Source organism: Mycetomoellerius zeteki, unplaced genomic scaffold (genome assembly GCF_001594055.1).
Source record: "Mycetomoellerius zeteki isolate Tzet28-1 unplaced genomic scaffold, Tzet1.0 scaffold94, whole genome shotgun sequence".
Classification (NCBI taxonomy): domain Eukaryota; kingdom Metazoa; phylum Arthropoda; class Insecta; order Hymenoptera; family Formicidae; genus Mycetomoellerius; species Mycetomoellerius zeteki.
In genome coordinates this window covers 1,354,876-1,377,032 of record NW_017257979.1, presented here as the reverse complement: position 1 = coordinate 1,377,032, position 22,157 = coordinate 1,354,876, and the positions used below count along the sequence as shown (strand labels likewise).

The window sequence follows — 22,157 nt, the reverse complement described above, 5'->3', positions numbered from 1 at the left end:
GAGCGCCGTTTCGGTGATCTCTATTGTATTATACAAGTGCTCGTAAAATGGTTTTAGAGATTTGCGAGTAAACACGCTTGATAATAAATGATAAGAGAACGAGGAGAGTCGGGATAGAGGACACTGTTCGTCTAAAATCACAATGCAGTGGAACAATATGCGTTCTATCAATATGAATTTATTCCCCGAACAGACGTATAAGTCTTTGACAATCGTTTATCATTCTTTTATGATTTCATCTATATAATTGTAATAGATACTCTCGAAAGATACCACATAACAGATTACTATTGACGAAACAGGATAAAGAAGCGTGTCCATCCAAGTTGTTGATTTATAAGGGTATCGTCTCCACGCTGTAAATGGCAAATGCAAATTTCTTAGAGAGTTTACTTTGCTTTCAAGATAATGTTAAATCATATTTAAATGCGTGTAACACGCGTAAAGGCTACACGTAAAAGCATATATAATTCTACAACTACAAGCGAGTTAGTTCAGTCTGGTTTGAACATGTGAATATTACATTGGAATTAGAACGTCAAATATTATTTCGAATATTCGCTTAATTATAATTGCTATAAGCGTGGAATCTCTTCTGATAATAGCAGAAATTGAATAATATCGAACGCTGAAGTAACTGACAAACATAATACGTTGAAATTTGAGAAAATTAATTTTAGTTCTCTCTATAATAGTCCACATGAATATTTTATGTCGGTGAGACGCACACTTTTAGCGTGGCTAAAATATTGGGTCGAAGGGACGAGCAAGAATTGAAAATCGGTGCACGAAAGCGTCTCTTAAATTTAATCTACCTTGAAGAAGGCTGCTGATGACCAGGATCCAACAGTGACGTTTCCGTATTGTCCTTCGTTGCGCTCTCGAGACTGCTCTGCCTCCTTGAGTCCTGATCCTCGGACTTGTCGTCCTGATTTGGCTTCAGAAAGGACTCCCGGTCGCCTTCGGTACTCTCGTCCTTAGAGTTCCTTCGAGGATCCTGGCGATTTGTCGACGCGAGAGGTAAATTATCTGCACTGCGAACCTTACGGCACAATTTGGACGTGGACCCGTGGCGTCGCAGAAATTCCTGAAATCACAAGACGTCGGACGTGCTCAGAGCTATTGGGATGATGCTTTTAACAATTTCCTTTTTTTTTTAACAGAATTAGACTTCTTATGGATATTTTTTCACGTTGTGCCATTTATAATTAGTGTAATACGAGTGTAATGTGGTAGCATAAAATAGTGACGTATAAGTAGAAAAGGGAAATGAGTATAACGTTTATAAAATTGAAAGGTGTAACGTTTCTTTGAGAGAAATATGTTTACCAGTAAACGCAAACTAAAAGTAATATAATATCAATCCCATACACACAGTACAGATCATTCCAGCAATATTGTAATAACATCGCAAACGTTGCTGAAAGAGATAATTTCCTACTCTCAATAATATAAATGTAATAAGTATAACGCATGTATTACAGAACAGTTACATTGTTGAGTGTGAAATTATAACATTAATGTTACTTTTAGTTGATGTTTATAGGATTATTTTTATTGTAAATATGTGTGCTGTGCTTGTCCTCCTTCATGCACGAGATTAACTTCGATCTTTGAAATACGGATTAAAAAACTGCGAATGGCGACGCAGTATTCCGGTATGTACTTTTTTGCGAGATGATCGATTTTGTGTCACGAACGAAACGAAGCGAATTCGAGCTGATCAACCCCCCGTGAGAACCCTCATGGGCGTTTCGCAGAAATAAAATAACATACCGATATATAAAGAAGAGCACCGAGGTATTAATTTATACATTTGTCTTGTAAATTCGTAATTTGTCAGAAATTGGCAACGATTGATTATCCGGATAATTTAGTCTGTCAATTCCGCGTGCTGTTGCAAAGAATACGCTGAATGCAGCAAATCGCGTGTGCAATATCGACCTTGAAGAACACCAAGCAAAGAATCTTGTATTATTAACGATATTACTGTGCTAATACTGTGCCAATTGCGAGCCAATTGTCGTTAGTAGTACTGTGCCAATTGTGACGGCAAAGTGTCCCAATATGATGTGTGTGAATATAAATATAAATTTATATATATATATATTTATATATAAATATTTATAATATACAAAGTGTATACGACAAACAGTAGATAGACATCCAGTGCCGACTTAGATGAGAGAAACGCGATTTGGAAATGTAATACACACATCGTTCATGCGGCGAAAATGAATTTGTCCATTTCCTTACAAGTAATCCACGAACATATCGATCATCTGATGTACTACACTTCGCCACAGACTACCTTGAACTTTGACGTTTGAGGTATCTCTTTCGCACGAACTCTTTCGTGTTCATTATTTATTGAAATAACTGTCGCACTGAGGGATATGGTTATTTCCTTCAACTTGGTTGCGTTAAGTTAACAATATATGCCGAAACGCGCAATCTGAAACTATAACAATCGTGTAACAATCGTGTAAAATGGAAGGGCAATGTCGACGGGTGATTGTTCAACGGTACGCGGAGAGTGGTTTCAATTTTTTTTGAAAGGCAGTTTGTCGCAGTGATCACGATTAATGGTCTGCGAGTTGTTGTTGCGATAAAATAATCAATTATCGGACAATCGCACGACATTTGTTCTTGCAAAAAACATGGAATGAAATTAATAAATTTTTGCTTCACCTTTGTCTCGTCAAGTTTAATAATTACTCGCTTTAATTAAAATTTAACGTTATCTTACAATAAAAATTTAATCAGTTTACGTTATCTCATAATTCTTAGAAATTCACACATTTTTTTGCCATTTAGATTAAATGAAACATTAGATAATATCTGACTGAAAATGAAATTATAAAAACTATAAGTTTATTATATTTCGTTATTATAGTATATTCTATATTGTTTTAATATATCTTATTTTTAAGGATGTATCAGGTGTGTCTCTGCAAAAAATAACTGGAATTGGAAAGTTATACTTTCTATGTAAAAATAAATGTTATATGAAATAGTTCAATAAAATTAACATTTATATTTAACAATTTTATAGTTTGAACTATAATTTTCTCATTTTATCTTAATTGTTTTCTAAAAAACGTATCTATTTCTAATTAAAATAATTTTTTATTCAAGTTCTAAACGCCGCCAGATTTTTTGTATTACTTTCAAATATATATAATATATACAATTTGTAATTTTTTCATAATCTTGTTCATTTTGTTAAAAAATACGTATAATACATCCTCAATAATAGTTCCAATATGCATCGTACATGCATATGATATGCATCCATATGATATGTATATGTACCACGTATATCGTATCGTCATGTTAGGATACGAACCAGCTTGAGTTCCAGGATTCGCTGCACATATTCAAATTTCGACAATTTATTTCGCAATCACTCTATTCTCGATCACGCAAGTGTCAATCAAGTAAATTCATAGACATAAATTGAAGGAGAGTTACACGTTATTACAGAGAATCGTTGTAACAATTTGTAGCATGTAGTTAAAGCTAAACGCTATCCTTGGAACTCGCCCACCGATTCCTCTGATTTCCGATTTCAATCTTCCCGATTGCTATAATCGGAAACTGGCCTCATGGGCCGGCACAATTACGCGGCTGCTATGCGACGGACTTTGCGTCCGCTCCACCTTCGGAGAAGGTCGCGGCGAAATCGCGCCAGTCGATCGATCGGGTGGGTTCGAGGACGCGGCTGTCCACCTCACGTAATCTATCGATCTCTCTATGTGGATTTTTCCCGACACGATTACTTACCTGCGATAGGAAGCCGGCCACGTCGATGGCACTGTTGACGCGCGGCCTCGAGGTTCTCGGCCAGCCTAAAGCTCCGCCGCTGTCTAAGGAGTCCACGTGATGGCTCGACCAGTGCAGATGCTGGAAATTTCAGTCGTTTCTGATCACGTTATCAGAACGGGAGAGAAAGCGCGATCGACGGCGATGATAATTGCAGTCGAGCGCGACCTCTCGAGAAGCGTGACGTTTTAATGCACGTGGGATCTACGTGATAAGAAAAGTTGAGAGGCCGACGGGGGCGAGCGAATGAGGGTGCCGTGTCGTGAACAAAATTGCAGAGACGAGAGTGAACTACAGGATGCACCGGAAGTCCCGCGATTCCACTTGCTCGTAAATCTCTTTGTAAATTATTAGTCAGAGCTCACAGATTAAATAGAAAAACAATAATTTTTACAATTTCTTCAAACCAACTAAATATCTTTGAATGAAATATCGAATTTCTTCAATCCGCCCTAAATGGATAGGTGCATTAAATTTTACTTAAAATAAAATTAGTTCCACAATAAATTTTAAAGATCATTTATAACTTTGACTTTTTTTTAAATATTTAATTCCAAGAGAAATATATCAATTTAAATCAAGAGACATTGTGAGATAAATTTTTGTTGAACTAAAAAGTTACTTACTTTTAATCTCACTGAGATAAATTACAATTTAAAATTTGCTATGTTAAATTCATTTCTATTTTGACATTAATTTCTAATGCCTTTTGTAAAGTAAATCATAAAATTTTTAGATATGGTAAGCGCGGTACTTCTGGGGCAACCAGCACAACGACGTGATGATGATTACAATATGAAAATGTCGCGCTTTTTATTCAGGGAAAAGAAATGCAGTTTACCGCGGCATAATGACAGAACAAATATCCTCGTAATGTAGCACCTTCATCCCACTGCCCCTTTCTTATTTACATTCTACTTCTTTCGAACAACTGGGATAAGAGCACGTCTCTAGATTTTGCAATCTACGTTGCTACGCGTACATCATCTATCTATAACGACCGGCTTAGGGGAAGAAAGAATTTAAACCTCGCAATTAGGGATAGGTGCAAGCGTATATTAACAGCGTAAAAACGCGCTTCTCAGATTCTTACTGGTAAATATGGGCATCGATCTCACATCGCGATCATGTCATTTCCACAGAGACTCAGGGGCTGATGTTCGGGCTATGAAAAATACTTACACGTCAAAGTTCATCGTATATTCGAATACGCTAATCAAATTTGGAGGCGATTCGAGAATCAGCTCGGACGAAATGGTGATTTCCATAAAATCGATAACGAGCTATTAATCTTACCTTGCAGATACACTCCTACATTTTTTATGCAAAATTGAATAGGAATTGATTACGGATTTCGAATAAATGACATGACACGATAATTCTACGATTTTCGCTACAATGCAATTGACAGTTGTCGTAAAACTCTTAAAAAGTATATAACGAGTATTTATTTATTATAAAATTATTAAAATTCACAATTATTAATTTTAATCGGCATTTGTTAATTCCAGAATCTGTTCCATTTATCTTATAATTTCTATATTAAAACTTTCCTCAATTAAAACAGAAAGCGTCCAAATAAACTGAATAATATATTTTACTCATTAGATTAATATATATTCCAATTAAAAATAAAATATATATGTTGAATTTAAAAAACATAAACTTTAAGGGAATCCTAAAGCCGTCTGTATTACCGACTAAATCATATAATTTTTGTATAACAAATACTTTTTCTCCTTCACAGATTCGAAAATCCTTCTCCAGGATTAAAGTATACGCATTAATACGTGTTTGTGAGGTGGAGTTTATGCCGAGAGAACGACTAAAAATTTCGAAATTGATATATTTTTTACCATTTCTTAGTGTAACATGGCGTCTCAAGCTATCAAGTCGTGACAACATTTGTTTGATACGAAAGTTTTGCAACCTGTACTTACGAAATAGTGATCCACAAACACGTAGTTTGCACGAACAAATAACGTCGAGTTCTTAGAATTAATCTTAGACTTTATCGCAACGAATTTATTATACGAAAATTGATACGAATGTGCGACTGAATGTATCATAGGTTGCGTGAAATATTAGTATGGTAGTATATAAAGACAAGTCGGTGCGCTGAAAAAACGGCAACATCTAGTGACTTCGTCGGAGTTCGAGCTTCGCTTTAGGATTCTCTTAAAAGGAAAAAAAACATCTGCTAAATTTAATACTGGAAAAAATACTCTAGTGACCTCTGTCCTTTACTCGCAGACCGTGCCAATTACATTAGTGATGCTGACTATTTTCACGTTCTTTGTTCTCCACAAAAAATATTTTTGAGGCATGCTTTCGTCCGAATTTTCGCATCGCCAGTTTGACAGAGTAAATCGCGTTGTTGTATCGCAAAAGTAACAAAAAATTCTTTACGTGAAAAAATCCTCGGGAGCCAGTACTTCTTTGCAACGTAACATCATCCGTTCTCTTACGCGAATTTTTATGCGCGATGCGACGAGCTACTCTGGCTCTACTTGAAAGCATTTCGGGTTGTAAGCGTCTTCGTGAGTCGATAATCATGATGAAAAGCGTTGATATGCACTGTACAAAGCTTAAAATTCCTGTTCACTCATCATTGGTGTATTTCATAAAATAATATTATAAATATTTTTGGTTCTATCGATCATAAGTTTTAATGAAGTTTAATGAATCATTTCTATAATATATTAATATATTTTGCAAAAATATATTAATTTTTATTGTTTATTTTCTCGCTTTTGACATCATTATTTGACATTATCTGAGATAGTAATGGACTTGTAATGGTGAGTGAACAAGAGCTTTAATTCTGAACGGCGGTTACTTGTTTTAACCTGCCATTAGTGCGAGGAGGTGCAATGTTCAAAGCTGATTTAACAACGCCAGTTCATCCTCTGCGATACAAACTGATTCTTGTTCAGATTTCAATAAGAGTGCCATATTGATCTTTGCCTTGAAAACAAGCATAATCGTAAAATACGACAAAATGATGAAAACAAAATAAACTCTGCACTTGACAGCAAGTGAACACAACATATAACGATAACACAAGTGGCTCGAGTTAATATCGTGAGACTCGGGACGAAAGACAATAGTCAAACGACACAAAATAGCAGCGCCTACCTCGTTGCACCAATAGCAGTGACTTTTCACGCGTAATCACTAATACACGATTCAAGCGACTGGCATTATAAACTCCTGTGCATAAAAGTCTTCGCTATTGTGCTTGAAGAGTGCTATATATATTTAAAGAGGTAATTGAGGTGGGGCTGAGTTTTTAAGCGGCTCGAAGCGATTGAGAGGCGGTGATCTGCTTTCAAACCAAGCTGCTGGGAGTGTCGTTGAACGAAAAGGAAATTTGTTGGAAATAAATCAATCAGACGGAAATCCAGAACAAAGATGTCCTCTTCGTGCGATGAGCAACTTCGGCGCGCTCTTGTTTTTCGGCAGTTTTAATTTCTAATGGTTGTTTTATAATGTACTCTTTGTTTCCTGTTTCTTGCTTTTTACCTTTTACTTTTTTCCTCTTTGTGATCGTTTTATTGACAATTATATTTCTTGACAATTATATTTCTTGACGTGTTTTCTGTTTCTTCTGAAGTTCGTTAACATTTATCTCGAACAATAGAAAACGAAAAACAGGATAAGAGGCAAAAAGGCAAGATACAAAAAATAGCAAAAAACAAGAAACAGGAAACAAAAAGCACATTGTAGAATAGGCTTAACGCTTCAGATGCGGCATCTGTTACTTTTGCACATGTGATAATCCGATACATTATCATCGTTTTCGCGTCGCGGTAACATGAGAATGTGATTTGCATTCTGTATACATTCAAGCGAGATGATCAAAGATATTATGTTCTTTAAAGCGCTTTCTTAAATTATTTACAGACTTCTGGGTTTATCGGAAGATTCCTGCGCTTTAGCGTAGTTTAAGTGGAAAACTCGTAAACTGTGCAGTATTAACTCGCAACTACCGTAACGACATCAACTTTACCGCAGATATTTCATAAAGTGTTCGGAAAGGATGCGTACTTCTATCTTAGTACTGACCTTTTATAATTTATTGACAACTCATTTATAATTTACCTTTCCAGTTATTAAGAGAAAAAAAATAAATAAAATGATTTATAAATTAAAAAAAAAAGTCGTTGACGAAATTAAGTAAAACAAGTAAAAAATACATAAAAGCATAAAATACATGAGCATTTCAATCTGTCAATATGAATTGTTAATTGTCAATTGTCAATATGAATGAACAGTTATGTTCATCTATTCAATCTTTAGTAGTTGAGAGTTAAACTCTTTTTTATACACTTATTATTATATAAGAAGTGCATAAGATATTGAGGCGATCATCATGTATTTGTGGTTTCGAAAACTAAGCTCTCTCAGAATTAAGCCATCTCTAACGTGCCCCAGAAAATATTCAGCGTTAGCGTGATGGAGCGTATTTTATCGACTGCTTAGCCATGATTACTTTTTGCCTCACACCGATTTGGCGAATCCGTGTGAATTGCACGGAGAGACGAGCGAAATAAAACGAATTAAAAATTAAAGCAGCTAGAAGCATCGAGTCAATGGAACCTGAATCTAAATCCACGGTCGTACGCGGAAAAAAGTTTCCATTTTAACGTCAGAATATTATTTGTAATCTATGATTGTAAAAATTTTCCACCCTACGCCGCTATCTTATATTAACCCGGAAATAGACGTTGACCATTACTTTTTTATGACGCAAATAATCGTGTAACATTTTACAGCTCGTTAGTCTTAAGTGATAGTTTATTTAGTTATCATCAAAAATGTGAAACGAATTTTTTCAGTTAGAAAAATTCTACATTACAGAATCAAAATCGGTTGATTATATTTTCGTACGTTTTAAATTGGAGCGAAATGAGTGCTTCCATGATTTGCGGAATTAAGATGTAAATTAAATTTTGTGCAATTATTTCTGTATCAAACGAGATGATTTCTCTTTCTCGCATCGTGAACTAAATCTCTTTGCTCAACAAACCGTTTTTCATGTAATTTTGAAAATTATACAGAATGATTATGCATAAATTTAATTAAATTTTAAACAACGAATAAAGTCATATAGAATAAAATGAATTTTTAAATAAAAAAAATATCTACAAAAGCACGTGCAATAAAAGAAATTACACATGGTGTACGGAATTACACGGATCTCTCAAGAGAATAAAAACAATATTAAAATCTTTCTCTTTATTACAATTATACTGACATGATGCTTCCGTGCATCATGACCTGAAAGCTTTCATTTCCCTCTACACATTTCAAAGTACAGTGTTATAGACACGCTATTATACGATACTAGGTGTCATACATACTTTAATTAAATATAGTCGAAAGTCTAACTGGTAAGGACGCTTACACGGAATGTAAGAGATTCGGGTTCGACTTTCGGCCGAGGTAATATTTTTCACAATAATTAAAATTTATTTACAGATTCTAGTAGTTTAAGATTTCTACAATAGATGTCTATTGAGCATCAAAAATTTAATTTGTGATATTATTTCAGTAGTTTAGCTGCGTTTGTAAAGTTCGGAAAAATTTCGGCGCGTAGTGAATATGGCTACAAATATGGTATATATGCAAGTACATATATAGTATATATATAATTCACATTTTGAATTATTTAAAAAGCAATTAAGATCTAGCTTCAACCGACATTAGGCCTTTAATATGTTATTAGTGAGTTCTGTACGCGTCGGTCTTATGAGATTTAAATTTGTTAATTAAATGTATTCTCTGTAGAGACATCTTCAGCAAACACATAGACGTATCGTAATTATTCAAAGCTATAATAGGCAACGCCAAGTATTAATTGACAGCCAACATTTGGTATGCGTAATATCTCAAGCTTAAAACTGACAATTATACCACGTCACGTTAAAGATTAATCTCGAAACTTTTTAAGCATTTCCTTTTTTAAATATAGATTTTATGTATATATATATATATATATATACATAAAATCTAGAACGCAACAGGCGGTCAAGTAGATCAACTAATTGCAGAGTTTACTTCTCTAATAAGTAATCGGATTCGCATCGATGGTACTTGTTCTGCTTTAAACCGCGACACCAGGAATTAAGCATTACATGCATGTAATGCTTAATATTATTTTAGTAATAAAAGCATGCACCGAGTTATCCGAGAAATCCGCTCCGTGTTACCACGTATTCATGGTATCAAAATACCTTTCAAAAATGTTTTGAAAACTGCAGTGTCACGTGTATCAAGATGTATTAACGATATTTCAACTGACATTTTTTTTACGATCAATCGTGATAGATATACACTTAATACTTGGCGTATGAATATGAAAAATTCATTATTTAATATCATAACATTTATGACGTTTAGTACACATTGAAACTAAGATCAAAAGGTCAAAATGGAACGTTAAAAAAACATATTCTACAACCCACGTTTTCGCGGATGTATTACATAAAAGGAAGCAGCCCTGTTTTTATTTATTAACAATGCCCGTCAACAAGTTCATACAACACACTGTTTGTGCTTGTGTCAGCTTACCAGCATACAATAACATATTTTACGGCAGTTACATAAAAAACAAACTGTCGGGTAATCTCCAATTTTTGTAAAATGTAGGTTTCTCTCCGTGCAATCCTGCAGGCTTCGCTTGCCAGTCACTCTCCGTGACCGAACTTCACTTTGTGTAGCACTATTTGCGAAATGATAAATCGTCGACGCGAAAGAAGATACACGTACGAAAAGATTAAACCGTACCAGGAAGCTTTCCTTGGTTATGGATTCAAGTGAAATAGGTCATGTTAAAAATCGACCACGAGTTCTTGTAACATTTATTCAATCAGCCGCAGGCTGGAGTTTACGTTATGCAATTTAATTAGTTCACGCCGATGAAGGATGGAGATTCAATCAAATTTACTGCGTCTCTATATCCCGTCAGTCTCTCATCTGTGACAGGACTTCGTGATTCCGACCAGATTCGGGTCAACGTGCTATTAGCCTCTGAATTCTCGGCTGACTTCGAGACAGGATAAATTTAGCGACAGCAAGATGCACCCGCAATCCCGAGCTAGCACATCCGCGATGGGCTTACATACGAATTGTGAGCGAGTGTTTATCTTGTGTAAACTTTCCGCGTGTGCAAGTTGACCTGGTTGTTATGTGACGTGAGTGGCACACAGGAGGTCTTCCATTTTCTCTTAGAGAATAAGCCAAGCATATTTCGTCCTTTCTATGTATACGATAATATCAATCGTGAAAAAGTCATACGAACTAACTCATTTACGACTCAATTAATACGACTCCCTTAATTAAACTAAATACTGGCAAAATAAATAAATATTACAGTACTCGTATTATTGCTATAATGAAGTAAGATAAACTGAGATTTTTTGAGAGATTATAAAATCTTTGCAAAAAAACATTTCCTGCGAAATGTTTATTATACTGTTAATTGAAGATTAAAGATACATAAAAAAAATTTTTGTATAAATATATTTTTTAGAGATTTTGTGAAAAATTATGCATAAAAATTGTAAAAAGTAATTTTATTAAAAGTTGTAAATAATTTTAAAAACATCGATTTTTGGTTTCGTTACGATATTTTACAAACGGAAATATACATCAATAAGCTTTTTTTTAAATACGCGTCTTAATAATATTTATAAATTTAAAAGTTGCAAAAATTGTTTTTTCTAAGTTTAAAATTAATAAAATTATTATATTATATTTCAAAAAAAAAAAAAGATTCTTTATTGCTATTTTCAAAGAAAATAATTATTGTTATTTATGTTAGAAGTTCAATTAATGAAGTTGTCATTTATTTAAAAAATGCAGTTGAAATTTCAAAAAACTTGTTTGGTTTTCATTATATAAATCGTGGCAAAACAAAATAATGACAGACAAAACATAACAAGTTTTTTTTAAATTATAACTAATTGATCTTTTATGCGATCTTTCGCCACAAAATCTCTTAAAATTTATAAATCTCTAAACTTATAAAAAGATATTGTATTTAATTCCTTAAAATGATTCAATTAATTCGCGGTCAATAACTGAATACCCTAAACAGATATTACTTTTTAAAAAAAAATATTAAAATATTGTTTATTAAATATTTATTGAATATCATTAAATATCATGTTTTTTGTTCATCTATATGAACGATAAATATTTAAAATTTTTTTGGATCAGGTCTTTTATGTTAACAGATGCCAGTATCATGTATCCAAACTATCTATGCAAAGGATATTCTGTACATATATACAAGAATGATACAAGTATAATATAGTAAACATATGCAATAAACATTAGACTGAGTGGATCGATAACTTCCTTTTAACTACAATTAACTCTTTTTTTCTCTTCATAAAAGAATTCCTGGGACAAGACTTGCCAACTCTAAAGCACATCCCTCTTTCTCTCTCTCTCTCTCTCTCTCTCTCTTTATGCATGTACATAAAATGTACATGCGCTTCAAAGCGGTCACACAAAGCGCTTTCTCATTATAGCGGCGAGCTTAAAGTCAATAGCAGCTTTCTGACAATGAGTTACACAAGTTGACCAGAACCCAATCTCTCACGTCGATCAAAGCTTTCTGTTTTGGAAGAAACAGAGCTCATTTGCGGTCTACAAAGTATATCAAAGCAGAAATCGTTTTAACTTAAGAAGACTTCATCATTAAAACTCAGAATTGCAAAATAGATAGTCATGTTTCTGTTATCTCTTAACTTAGCTTTCTCGCAAAATTGATACTTTTTTTTCTTTTCTCGTCAACTATTTATTATGTATTTTTAATCAATTCATATGAATCGCAAGCAGATTCGGTAATACGAATAAAATAAATACAATTTTTGAAAAGGCTATCATTTTCAGTGACGCTATCTTATTAATGTTTGTAGAAGTTTGCGTTATTATATATTTTTATTTCAATTGATTCTCTAGAGTCTAGTAGAAAAGTTTAATCGAAAATACAACTTTCCGACTAACAAGTTTTTGAATCAATTAAATAAATAAAATTTTGTTATTAATTTCATAGAAACGTATTGTGTGTGCGCATTTAGATGCAGTATTTTATCTAGAAATAAAAGTTTTTATTTTATCAAAAATGTACACCATAAGCTGTACAATTCGAACGTGCTTCTTTTCCACGAAATTCATCTCGAGTTTCTGTACCCTATATCTTATCAGCGATAATCAATAAAACGATATCCACGTGGAAAAAGTTGGCAAGCCTCGACTCACCGGCAAGAAATACGCTTTCATCTCATGAGACGATATCTCGGCCTCCTTTTTTATTTTGATCTGTTATCGATTGCGAGAGCGGAAATGGAAGGAGCGTGTATATGCAGTAATGATATTACTTAGTGAACTAATTTTCATCACGTATATAAAACACACACACATACACACAAAATATGATTTTTATGAAATCTATCTTCATTAATTTAATATCAATCATGGTATCATAATTAAAATAAAATAAAATAATATTTATGAGACTCTAAGAATAAATTCAGTATAAATAAAATGTTCATGTGCCTCTGCGTTATTGTTAGTGCGCAAATTATATATTCATAAGTGCTAAAATACAATTCGCATACAATTAGAATATACTTATATTTAACGAAGTTAAAGTTAAATATAAATCTGTAGATGTTCCGACTCTGGATTTGAGTTCTCTTCAATGTGATAATTAGTGGTAAACTGAAATGAATGTAGAAGAGAAAACCGAATGTAACTTCCCATTCTCCTCCTTTTGATTAAAACTACGTGTTTACATTTTGTTTCAACTTCGTTTGATGTAAGTATGTACTTCCTAATTATATGTAAATTGTATTTTATCACTTACAAATATACATATAATTTATGAGTGTACTAACTAGCGCGGTGGTTCACATAAGCATTTTATTTGAAATATCATAATTTGCATAGAAATGAGAAAGTAAAATATAAAACGGTTGTATTCGTTATCTGTACATTATGATATAAAATTTGATTATTTTCAGAAATTTAGAAAGACAAAAAAGTACAAGTAAAATAATTTTCTAATAATTACACGATTAAAAGATGAGTTCAACGATTAAGAAACACACCCTTTCTACATGCGCGAATTGCTCGTTACGTAGCTAAATTTATGAAAATTTTTTGTCAATAACGGAAATGTTGCCTAATAGTTAATCATTTTACAATAGAGATTCTTATAATAAAATAATTATACGACCTCTAAAAGATATTAAATATAATAGAAATCTAGATAGATATAATGTAAAATAATTGTACAATAGTAAAACAATATGCGTACTTTGTAAAAAAAGTAGTCGCTTATATTATGCAAAAGAAACTACAATTTAGAAAGTTTTAACTATTGCAGAAATTATGGACACATTACTGGTATAAAATTATTAACACATTATCCTATATAGTAAAAAATGATTTACTTCGTTATGATTAAGAAGCTTGTTTTTATATAATTTTCATTAAAAATCACTTTATAATATGTTATAAGCAAAGAGAAAAATTATTTTCTTTTTATTTTAAGTTTTCTGTAGTTTCGTAGATAGTAACAATAAATATCAAGAATAAGATAAAAATAGAAATCAGTTATCTTAAATAATTATAATTATATGTATTCTAAGAGACAAGTAAGAGTCTCATAAATCCTTAAGGTAGACGGAGAATTTATTAATGATTAAATAGATCATAATTTTTCCCGTTCGACGCTAAAATGATGAAGTACGAGTGGGGGTTCAAAAGTGAGACAAGAAGATATACAGACAGAGAGATGGGGTAAGTCACACAGACACAAAAGAAATAAATGTGTGAGGGTGAAAGAGAGACAGTAGTAGAAAGACAGGGTGGAGAGCCTCGGTACAGCCGAGGTTTCTCTCCAGCATATATAGGTAGGGCCACAAGAAGATAAAATTGAGATGTTAAGACATGTACCGATGGTCACGCGATGTCCGCCCTGTGGAGTAGAGCGAATTGGCAGCCGCAGTCCCGGGGCTCTCGGGCTCTTCTGGGGTACTGAAAGCACTGCTCCAGGACGCAGCAGCCCCCGCCCCCGCACTGCATCACCATATCCGACAATGTGGTCATTACCTTCCGTCGTTTTCGTTCGTCGGTTTTGTTTTCGTGCGTTATCGCATTATTCGTTTTTATCATTGTCGTCATTTGTCGTTTTTTTTCGGATTTTTTTTTTTTCGTAGCCAAACGTGACGCGTGAGGGGATGGTTGGGGGGGAGGGCACACACACGTAGCGCAGAACAGTGTGGGAGAGTACCGGTAATCGCACGTGACGCCAGCCAATATTCGCGAATTTTCGTGCAGTCAATCCGAAGAAACGACGTGGAGACAGAAGAGAGGAACAGAAGAGATCAACAGAATTAAAAATTGCGTTAATTGAGATTATCAATTATTAGTCTTACTAACTACAACTACGTAATATATGCGACTAATATGGACTGTATGAGGAATGTGGATGTCTACGCTAAAGAGATAGACTAATAAGCTTCATTATTCCGCTCGACTTTTTGCTACTGGGTTCTCTAACGCTACGCTCTTCAACTAGCTGAATTTAACACTTAATGTAAGAAGAAGAAAGATTTATCGATCGTCAATTTTATCACTGCGCATCATCTTTCAGTATATAATACATCTCGTTATACAATATAATAAGTACAACATAAAAAATAAATCACGTTTGTTTAATTCGGTATTACAAAAAATATAGAAGCTGCACGATACAAATTTTATTAATAACTTTGTCCTATAAAATCAATTAATCGTGATTACGAATGTACTTAATAAATTAATTTACGTCTGAATCGTTTAAGGATTTACATCATTAAATTGAGGACGTAAATCTTTCTCTCTGCGCAGTCAACTTTCACATACGCGGCAGCATATTCAAATTTTTTTATTGGGCTAATTAAAATTATTCCGGAAGCATTTTCAAAGCATTTCCAATAGACCTGTCGCGAACGGATAAATTTAATATTGCATTAATTCCGACGGTTTAATTAGTTATTATTACTAAAATAGAAGAATCTCCAATAATATTTTTACACGAAACACAAGTGCCCTTCAAACTTTTCATAATTCTTGAAAGAGATGTAACTCTCTTAACATATTGTACAATGTTACTGCGTATGTGGATATAGAATAATGGTTGTTACTAATTCATAAGTGATTGCAAGGATTTCTTGCGAAAACCACGTCGGCAAAATTTTCACTTCTCTTCAAGATGAGAAATGAACATCGCCCGATGGATAAAGGTTTTCACGGAAATGCAGCATGTGAAAGGGCAATATATAATATCAAGGATAATTAAACGTATCCGCTTGTTTCTACACAAAAGCCGAAGTATCCTATCCTTGAACAGTTGATAGTTATAACGATAACATTCGCGGTTACATCGTTACGTTACTAAACTTATCATCAAAGTCTCCTTTATAATATCCGCATCGCGATCGGAGAAACGAGATAGTCGAAGTATTATTAGACACGAATCTCCCGCGAGCATCGAGCCTCATTTATTATTCAATGTGAAGTCTCTTCTGGTTCATTGGATGACGTTTTAAATTTGTGAGAATTTTGGAAATGAAGTATCTATTTGTGCAGTTGTCTTTTTAACACAATTAAAAATCACGACGGTTTATTTTCAGGATTAACTCACGATGATTAGATCGCACCTATCATGTCCAATTAACTTTTGATTCACGTAATATGCATCAGGATATATTGTTGTCATTACTTTGATGTTTATAGATAACATTATGATTACGTCGTTCGCTTATTAATAGGCAATTGTGTTGCTGCGTTAACCGCGATGTATTACAGCTATCTCCAAATCTAGACGCGTAATGACAATAGCATTCAAATACTCGATAATACGTATTAATTGCATCGAAGTTTGACAGATACTACAGAAGCTAGTGTTATCAAATTTTCGATTATACTGCATCGTATCATAGCGACAATTGTCCAATGTCAAAATCAACGAAAGCTATATTTGATTTGCTACTTTGCATGTTAGCGACATATTGAGGTATATAAGTAGCTCATAATGGCTAATTAATGAATTTTCATAATGAACATATGCGCGTTCTATGAAAGCAAGGTATAATGACGTGATCGACAAATTTTAATCGCCCCTTCTTACGTTACTAATAAATCAAATATTTTTGAAACTGCGGTAAATAGAAAGATTATTGAAAAAGACGCTCGACAGAGAGCGACGGTAGTAACAATTGAAATTGTAACGTTGCAATAATAAATTTGGAATTTGTAAAATGCTTTCGTTAGAAATTACGAAATAGTAGCGTTAGAAATAATAAATTTTAAATTTGTAAAAAATGCTACCATTAGAAATTGCGAGAGAAAACTGGAAATAACAGAATTCATCAATACGCATATTTTAGGTACGCAACAGCAACAGTAAAAAAATCTCTTGATCTCTAAAACGCTTCAATGCATTAAAACCGCGTTATTGGAAACTGCTCTCGTACAAAAAAAGCAATAATGAAAAAAAATATACAAAGCGTGTGTTCGGTATGTTGAATTTATCGAGACCATTCCATTCAATTTTAAACAACGTACAAAAAAGAAATTTCGACATCCAATGTCAAGCAAAAAAAAATGTTCGTTCCGGTTTTTTCCTTTACGACGATTATTCAATGCAAGGAATTAGACTGCGTTGTTATACAGCGAGGTCAAATCGATGCGTCTGGAGTTTTTCCAGCTTCTCTTTTTCATGCGACCGAAATAGTATTATAGATTCTCGTTTTTCTTTCCCTCGCAGGTACGCCGAATTATACAAGCGGATTAATGGTCCGATGTAGTTTCGACTAATTACCCTGTCTTGATCCTCACGTTCGTAATTCTATCGTGACGTCAAACCCAACTCGAACAAGCCCTTTTGTTGCACATATCAAATCGTTCACCGCGAATTGTGTAATTGCACAAACCGAGCAAAATTGAACTCCACGTCAAGCGAGCATCAAGTGGTTATAATAGCTAATAAACTTTACCCGTTAGATACTCGCACGCATTGTTCATTTATTGTGTCAAGTATGTTAACAAAACGCAGTCTCCGTTCGCCTAAAACGTAAATGCATGCCTCACTATAAATTGACAGAATTCGCATTTTCAAGAAATTCGAGAAATTCAAATCTTTTGAATCAATTAGAATCGACCTCAAAACTAATTATAATCTTAAATTTTAATAAATTAATTCATTTAAAAGGGATAATAACAACATTTATTTTTAATCCAGATTATGTAATCGGATTTCTAAGCGTTAAAAAATGATTTATGACAAAGGCAATTTCTGCGCAAAAGATCGTAAATAAAATTCATTTAATCAACGTACCAACTATCAAAGCATTTCAGAGAAATCCGATTTTTTACTGTGTTGCGTAACATATTAAAACGTGTACCGCAGTATATAATTGTTTAAATTATTTTTTAACGTTTACAAAATATCAGAAGGTATTTCACGCGATACTACCACAATAATAAAAAGAATAACGTATAAAAATTAACAAAATAAAATATAATAGTAGATCGATGCACTTTAATATTTTTCATAGATTACTTGTCATAGATCTTTTATAATTAATTGTCATATTAATTAATATCAACAATTCAATCATTTTAGATAAAATTATTAATATTGCAAACATTAAAAGTTTATTTAAGCGAGAAACAGAAAAGTTATTAAATAACGAAATTTAATAATATTTTATCAATTAACTGATATTTTATATCTTCGACAGTTTAATTTTTTAAATACTTAGAAAATAAATATTTTTATATTATTCTACATATATTTATTTAAACAAAATTAACTTTCCTTCCGCGAAAAACACTTTTTAATTTCATCCATTTAATCTTATTCATTCCATATTTCAATTTTATACATTTTATCTTATACAAATAATCATTTTATAAATAATTCTTCTACAAAATAATTTCAGTCATTACAAAACAATACATAAAAAATTTATTATTAAATCAATTTTTTGCATAATAAATGTGTATGTAGCGTGCAGATCCTAATTATCGAAAACCTTTTCTTTTAAACATAATACGTAACATTCCAGCATGTGTATTAACATCCTGTAGATTTTTCTATTCGTTAACAGTTTTGTAAGTCAATCGTCCTTAAACAATTACTCTTCATTTAAGATTGCGCCCTTTAAATTCGAGCCCGGGAATGACGAAATTTAAAAGACGTATTTCCCGGTCAATCGCATATCGAGCTGAAATACATACGATTAAATGCCGTTACACGAATTCTGATTCACACGCTCTCGCGAGTGAACCAGAATTCGAGCTATGCTAATAACCCATGGAAATGCCATTACATTTGCGCCTGTATCGGCATTTCTCGAATTTCGCGTTGCCGACAATCGTACGCGGAATATCCAAAAGCCTATCGTACGTGCATAATGGCGATTGCATCGCGCCCATGTATATAATGAAGTGCCAATATTGCACGGAACACGGAATTTCTCGAGAACGAGAATGTCAAACATCTGACGCCAGCTCGATCCAAATCTTGTTATTGCAAAATCAGTAGCTTATGTCGCACCCTCGTCACACTCGCGTCCCGCGTAAATCGATCTAGGCGATTTCCGATCAGGTATTTGCCGAGATTTGAAGATATTTGTATTTTATTTAAATCAGAGGACCGACCCACATTCATAAAATATATTTCCCACCCTCCCTCGATACGTTTTAAAATTATTGCAAATCCCATACAGCACAAATTTCTAACGAATGTCCTGAAGACATTCATAGAATTCTGGACGTTTTTAGAACGATCGTTGGAGATATGTGCTGTAGAGAATTATATATTTCAAATAAGACAAAGTTCGAAAATTTGTCTTACAATTCGATTAAAGAAGAACATTAATATTAACTCCTTTCTTAACTGATAGTATTGGAAAATTCATAATACATATTATGTATGATCGATTCTGTGAGCAATTATATTAAATCTCTTTAGAATAATCCAGTATTTTAAGATCTAAAAATGAGATCTACAAAAGAAAATCATTTTATTATTGTAATCTACGATTAAGTGCAAGTTTCTCAAAGAAACTGATAAATTTTGAATTTTAGTAAGTACATTTTATCTGAATGTACTTAACGTACATTCAGGTAAATTTAATGTATTGTAGTATTTAGAAATTTTCAGCCATCGTAAAAAACAATTTTATGTTACGACTTACGACGCGTAATTCTCAAGGATTACATGTTTCGAAACATTCGCGCGAGATATCGAAAAATATCTCGCCTATAAGAATCTTAAAATAATTTCTCCTTTTTTTTTTCAGCAAAAGAAAATTTCTAAATCCTATCAAGCATTCATTAGTTAAATCAGCCGGAAGGGTTTCTCCGGCCTCCGCGGTTTAATTTGCGCGGTACCGACGTGGCTGCGGGCGCGAATCGTCCGCTGCGCCGACCGGATACGGTATACCTATGCGTTACCTGAGAGCACGCGTGCTGCGTCGGATGCTGCGTGTACGCGGCGTTCGCAGCCGCGCACACGCCGGTGCCAGGAACCTTGAGCTGTTCCTTGTAGTCGGGTTGGTACGGCAGCAGCATGCGTATCTTGCCCCAGCGATTGAAGAATAGGGCTATCGCTCCCGCCCAGACTATCAGCACTAACACTACTATGCCCACCTCGACGCCGCGGATCTGCGAACCAAGAAATTGCGTCCTCTCGTTTATCAGCTCGCGGCTCAGGACGCAAAGATAGTCTCAATTTACGGCAATTATAGCGACGACGATTCTCTTATCGCCAGGAGAGACTCGTTGAGGATGAGAGAAGGATTTATTTAGGATTCATTTATTGCGCCCGTCATGCGTTTATAATTGATATGTACTCTGTATGACAAAAGAAGTAGAGTAACTATCCCTTTTACTGTGCCTTTGTACTTAAATAAGCTATAAAGAAAATTAAAACAAATAAATAAGGAAAAGATTTTGTTTTATTGAGTTAAATTATTAATGTATGATAAAGATAATGTTATATTTTTCAATTATTAAAGCATAGTAAACATTACATCACAGTTTAGAGATGTGAGTCCAGTAATACTTCAAGATTTTAAGCTCGTGACTTGTATTGAAGCTGATAGCGTTGTATTATAAGTGTATATTGAAATTATAAGTAATTAAAATAATAATTGTAGTATTAACTTAAACAATTAGTTTCATCCATTATCTGTTTTAGTAACTATATGTTAAAATGAGTTAAATGCGAGTAGGTTCATAAATTGAAGCACATTAATGAGTCAAATGCGGGTAAGTACATAAATTGAGGCACATTAATAGAGTTAATAAGGCTCCTTAGAGAGGCATACTAATAGAGACAAAAACTTTTTTATTTTTATCAGAAACATTATAAAATATTAACATTTTTTATATTAAAAAATATAAGAAAAAGAAATAGTAAAAAAATCGATATTGATTTCAAGCAGATAAAATTAAAAAATTACAATATTTAATAATTAATTCAGTAATGAGCAAGTTGGCTTAAAGGCAACTAATAGAGAGCATTACTAGTTAATGCTTCGCCAATGGAATGCGTAAAGTGATGCTTTATATGGGCGTACATTATAGATTATTTCATTATTTATATTTATTAATGTATAAAGTCCTCTTTAGAGTAACTCTGTTATTTACACCGCAAAAGTCACATATTTTATAAGTTATATACTGTGTCATTTTATGTCTTATTTCTAAATATTATTTGTAAATTTTTTATGAGTCGTATATCTCTCGCCTAGGGTAGCTATATATTCCACTCCTATATACGATATATACGACAAAAATACAATAATTTTAAAAAGTTTTTTTTTTAATATAAAGAATAAATGTTTCTAATTTTTTTATAGTAATAGACAATATAAAGTTTTTATTAATATAGCATATCTTAAATACAAACAATATTTAATAATGGTATATTTAACGGATTTATCCTACGATTTTTTAAAAAATTTATGATTATATACTAGATTGTAAAAAAGTCCTGAATTATACACCAAAAAACGATTATTAATAATTATTGTTATTTCTAAATAAATTCGTATGTAAAAACCATTTTTTAAGGATTATTTAAATTTAAAACTTTCTGACAACTCACTTTAAAAATTACAGTGGTTTTTTTTAGAAGAGTTTTTAATTTATATGCGTGGTTGGATTGTCCATTGTAAGTGAAGGCATTAACCACAGTTATTAACCCCAGTCGGTGAAGTATTAAAAAAAGACTCATTACTTGCGCACAGGGA

General features: G+C 33.1%; 1 protein-coding gene across 8 annotated transcripts in view; it reads right to left on the bottom strand.

Moving 5' to 3' along the window:
- Nucleotides 1-22,157, bottom strand: part of LOC108730630 (uncharacterized) — a 117,666-nt gene that overhangs the window by 8,043 nt on the left and 87,466 nt on the right. For 7 of the 8 annotated variants that reach the window (XM_018460437.1, XM_018460439.1, XM_018460436.1 and 4 more), the window contains 3 exons: nucleotides 20,356-20,565; nucleotides 3,787-3,906; nucleotides 816-1,087 (listed from right to left, as the gene is read on the bottom strand). In XM_018460437.1, coding sequence (XP_018315939.1) covers nucleotides 816-1,087; nucleotides 3,787-3,906; nucleotides 20,356-20,565 — 602 coding nt within the window. Of the gene's footprint in view, nucleotides 1-164; nucleotides 357-815; nucleotides 1,088-3,786; nucleotides 3,907-20,355; nucleotides 20,566-22,157 lie in introns of those variants that run through there. The other variant, XM_018460443.1, reaches the window with a different exon arrangement.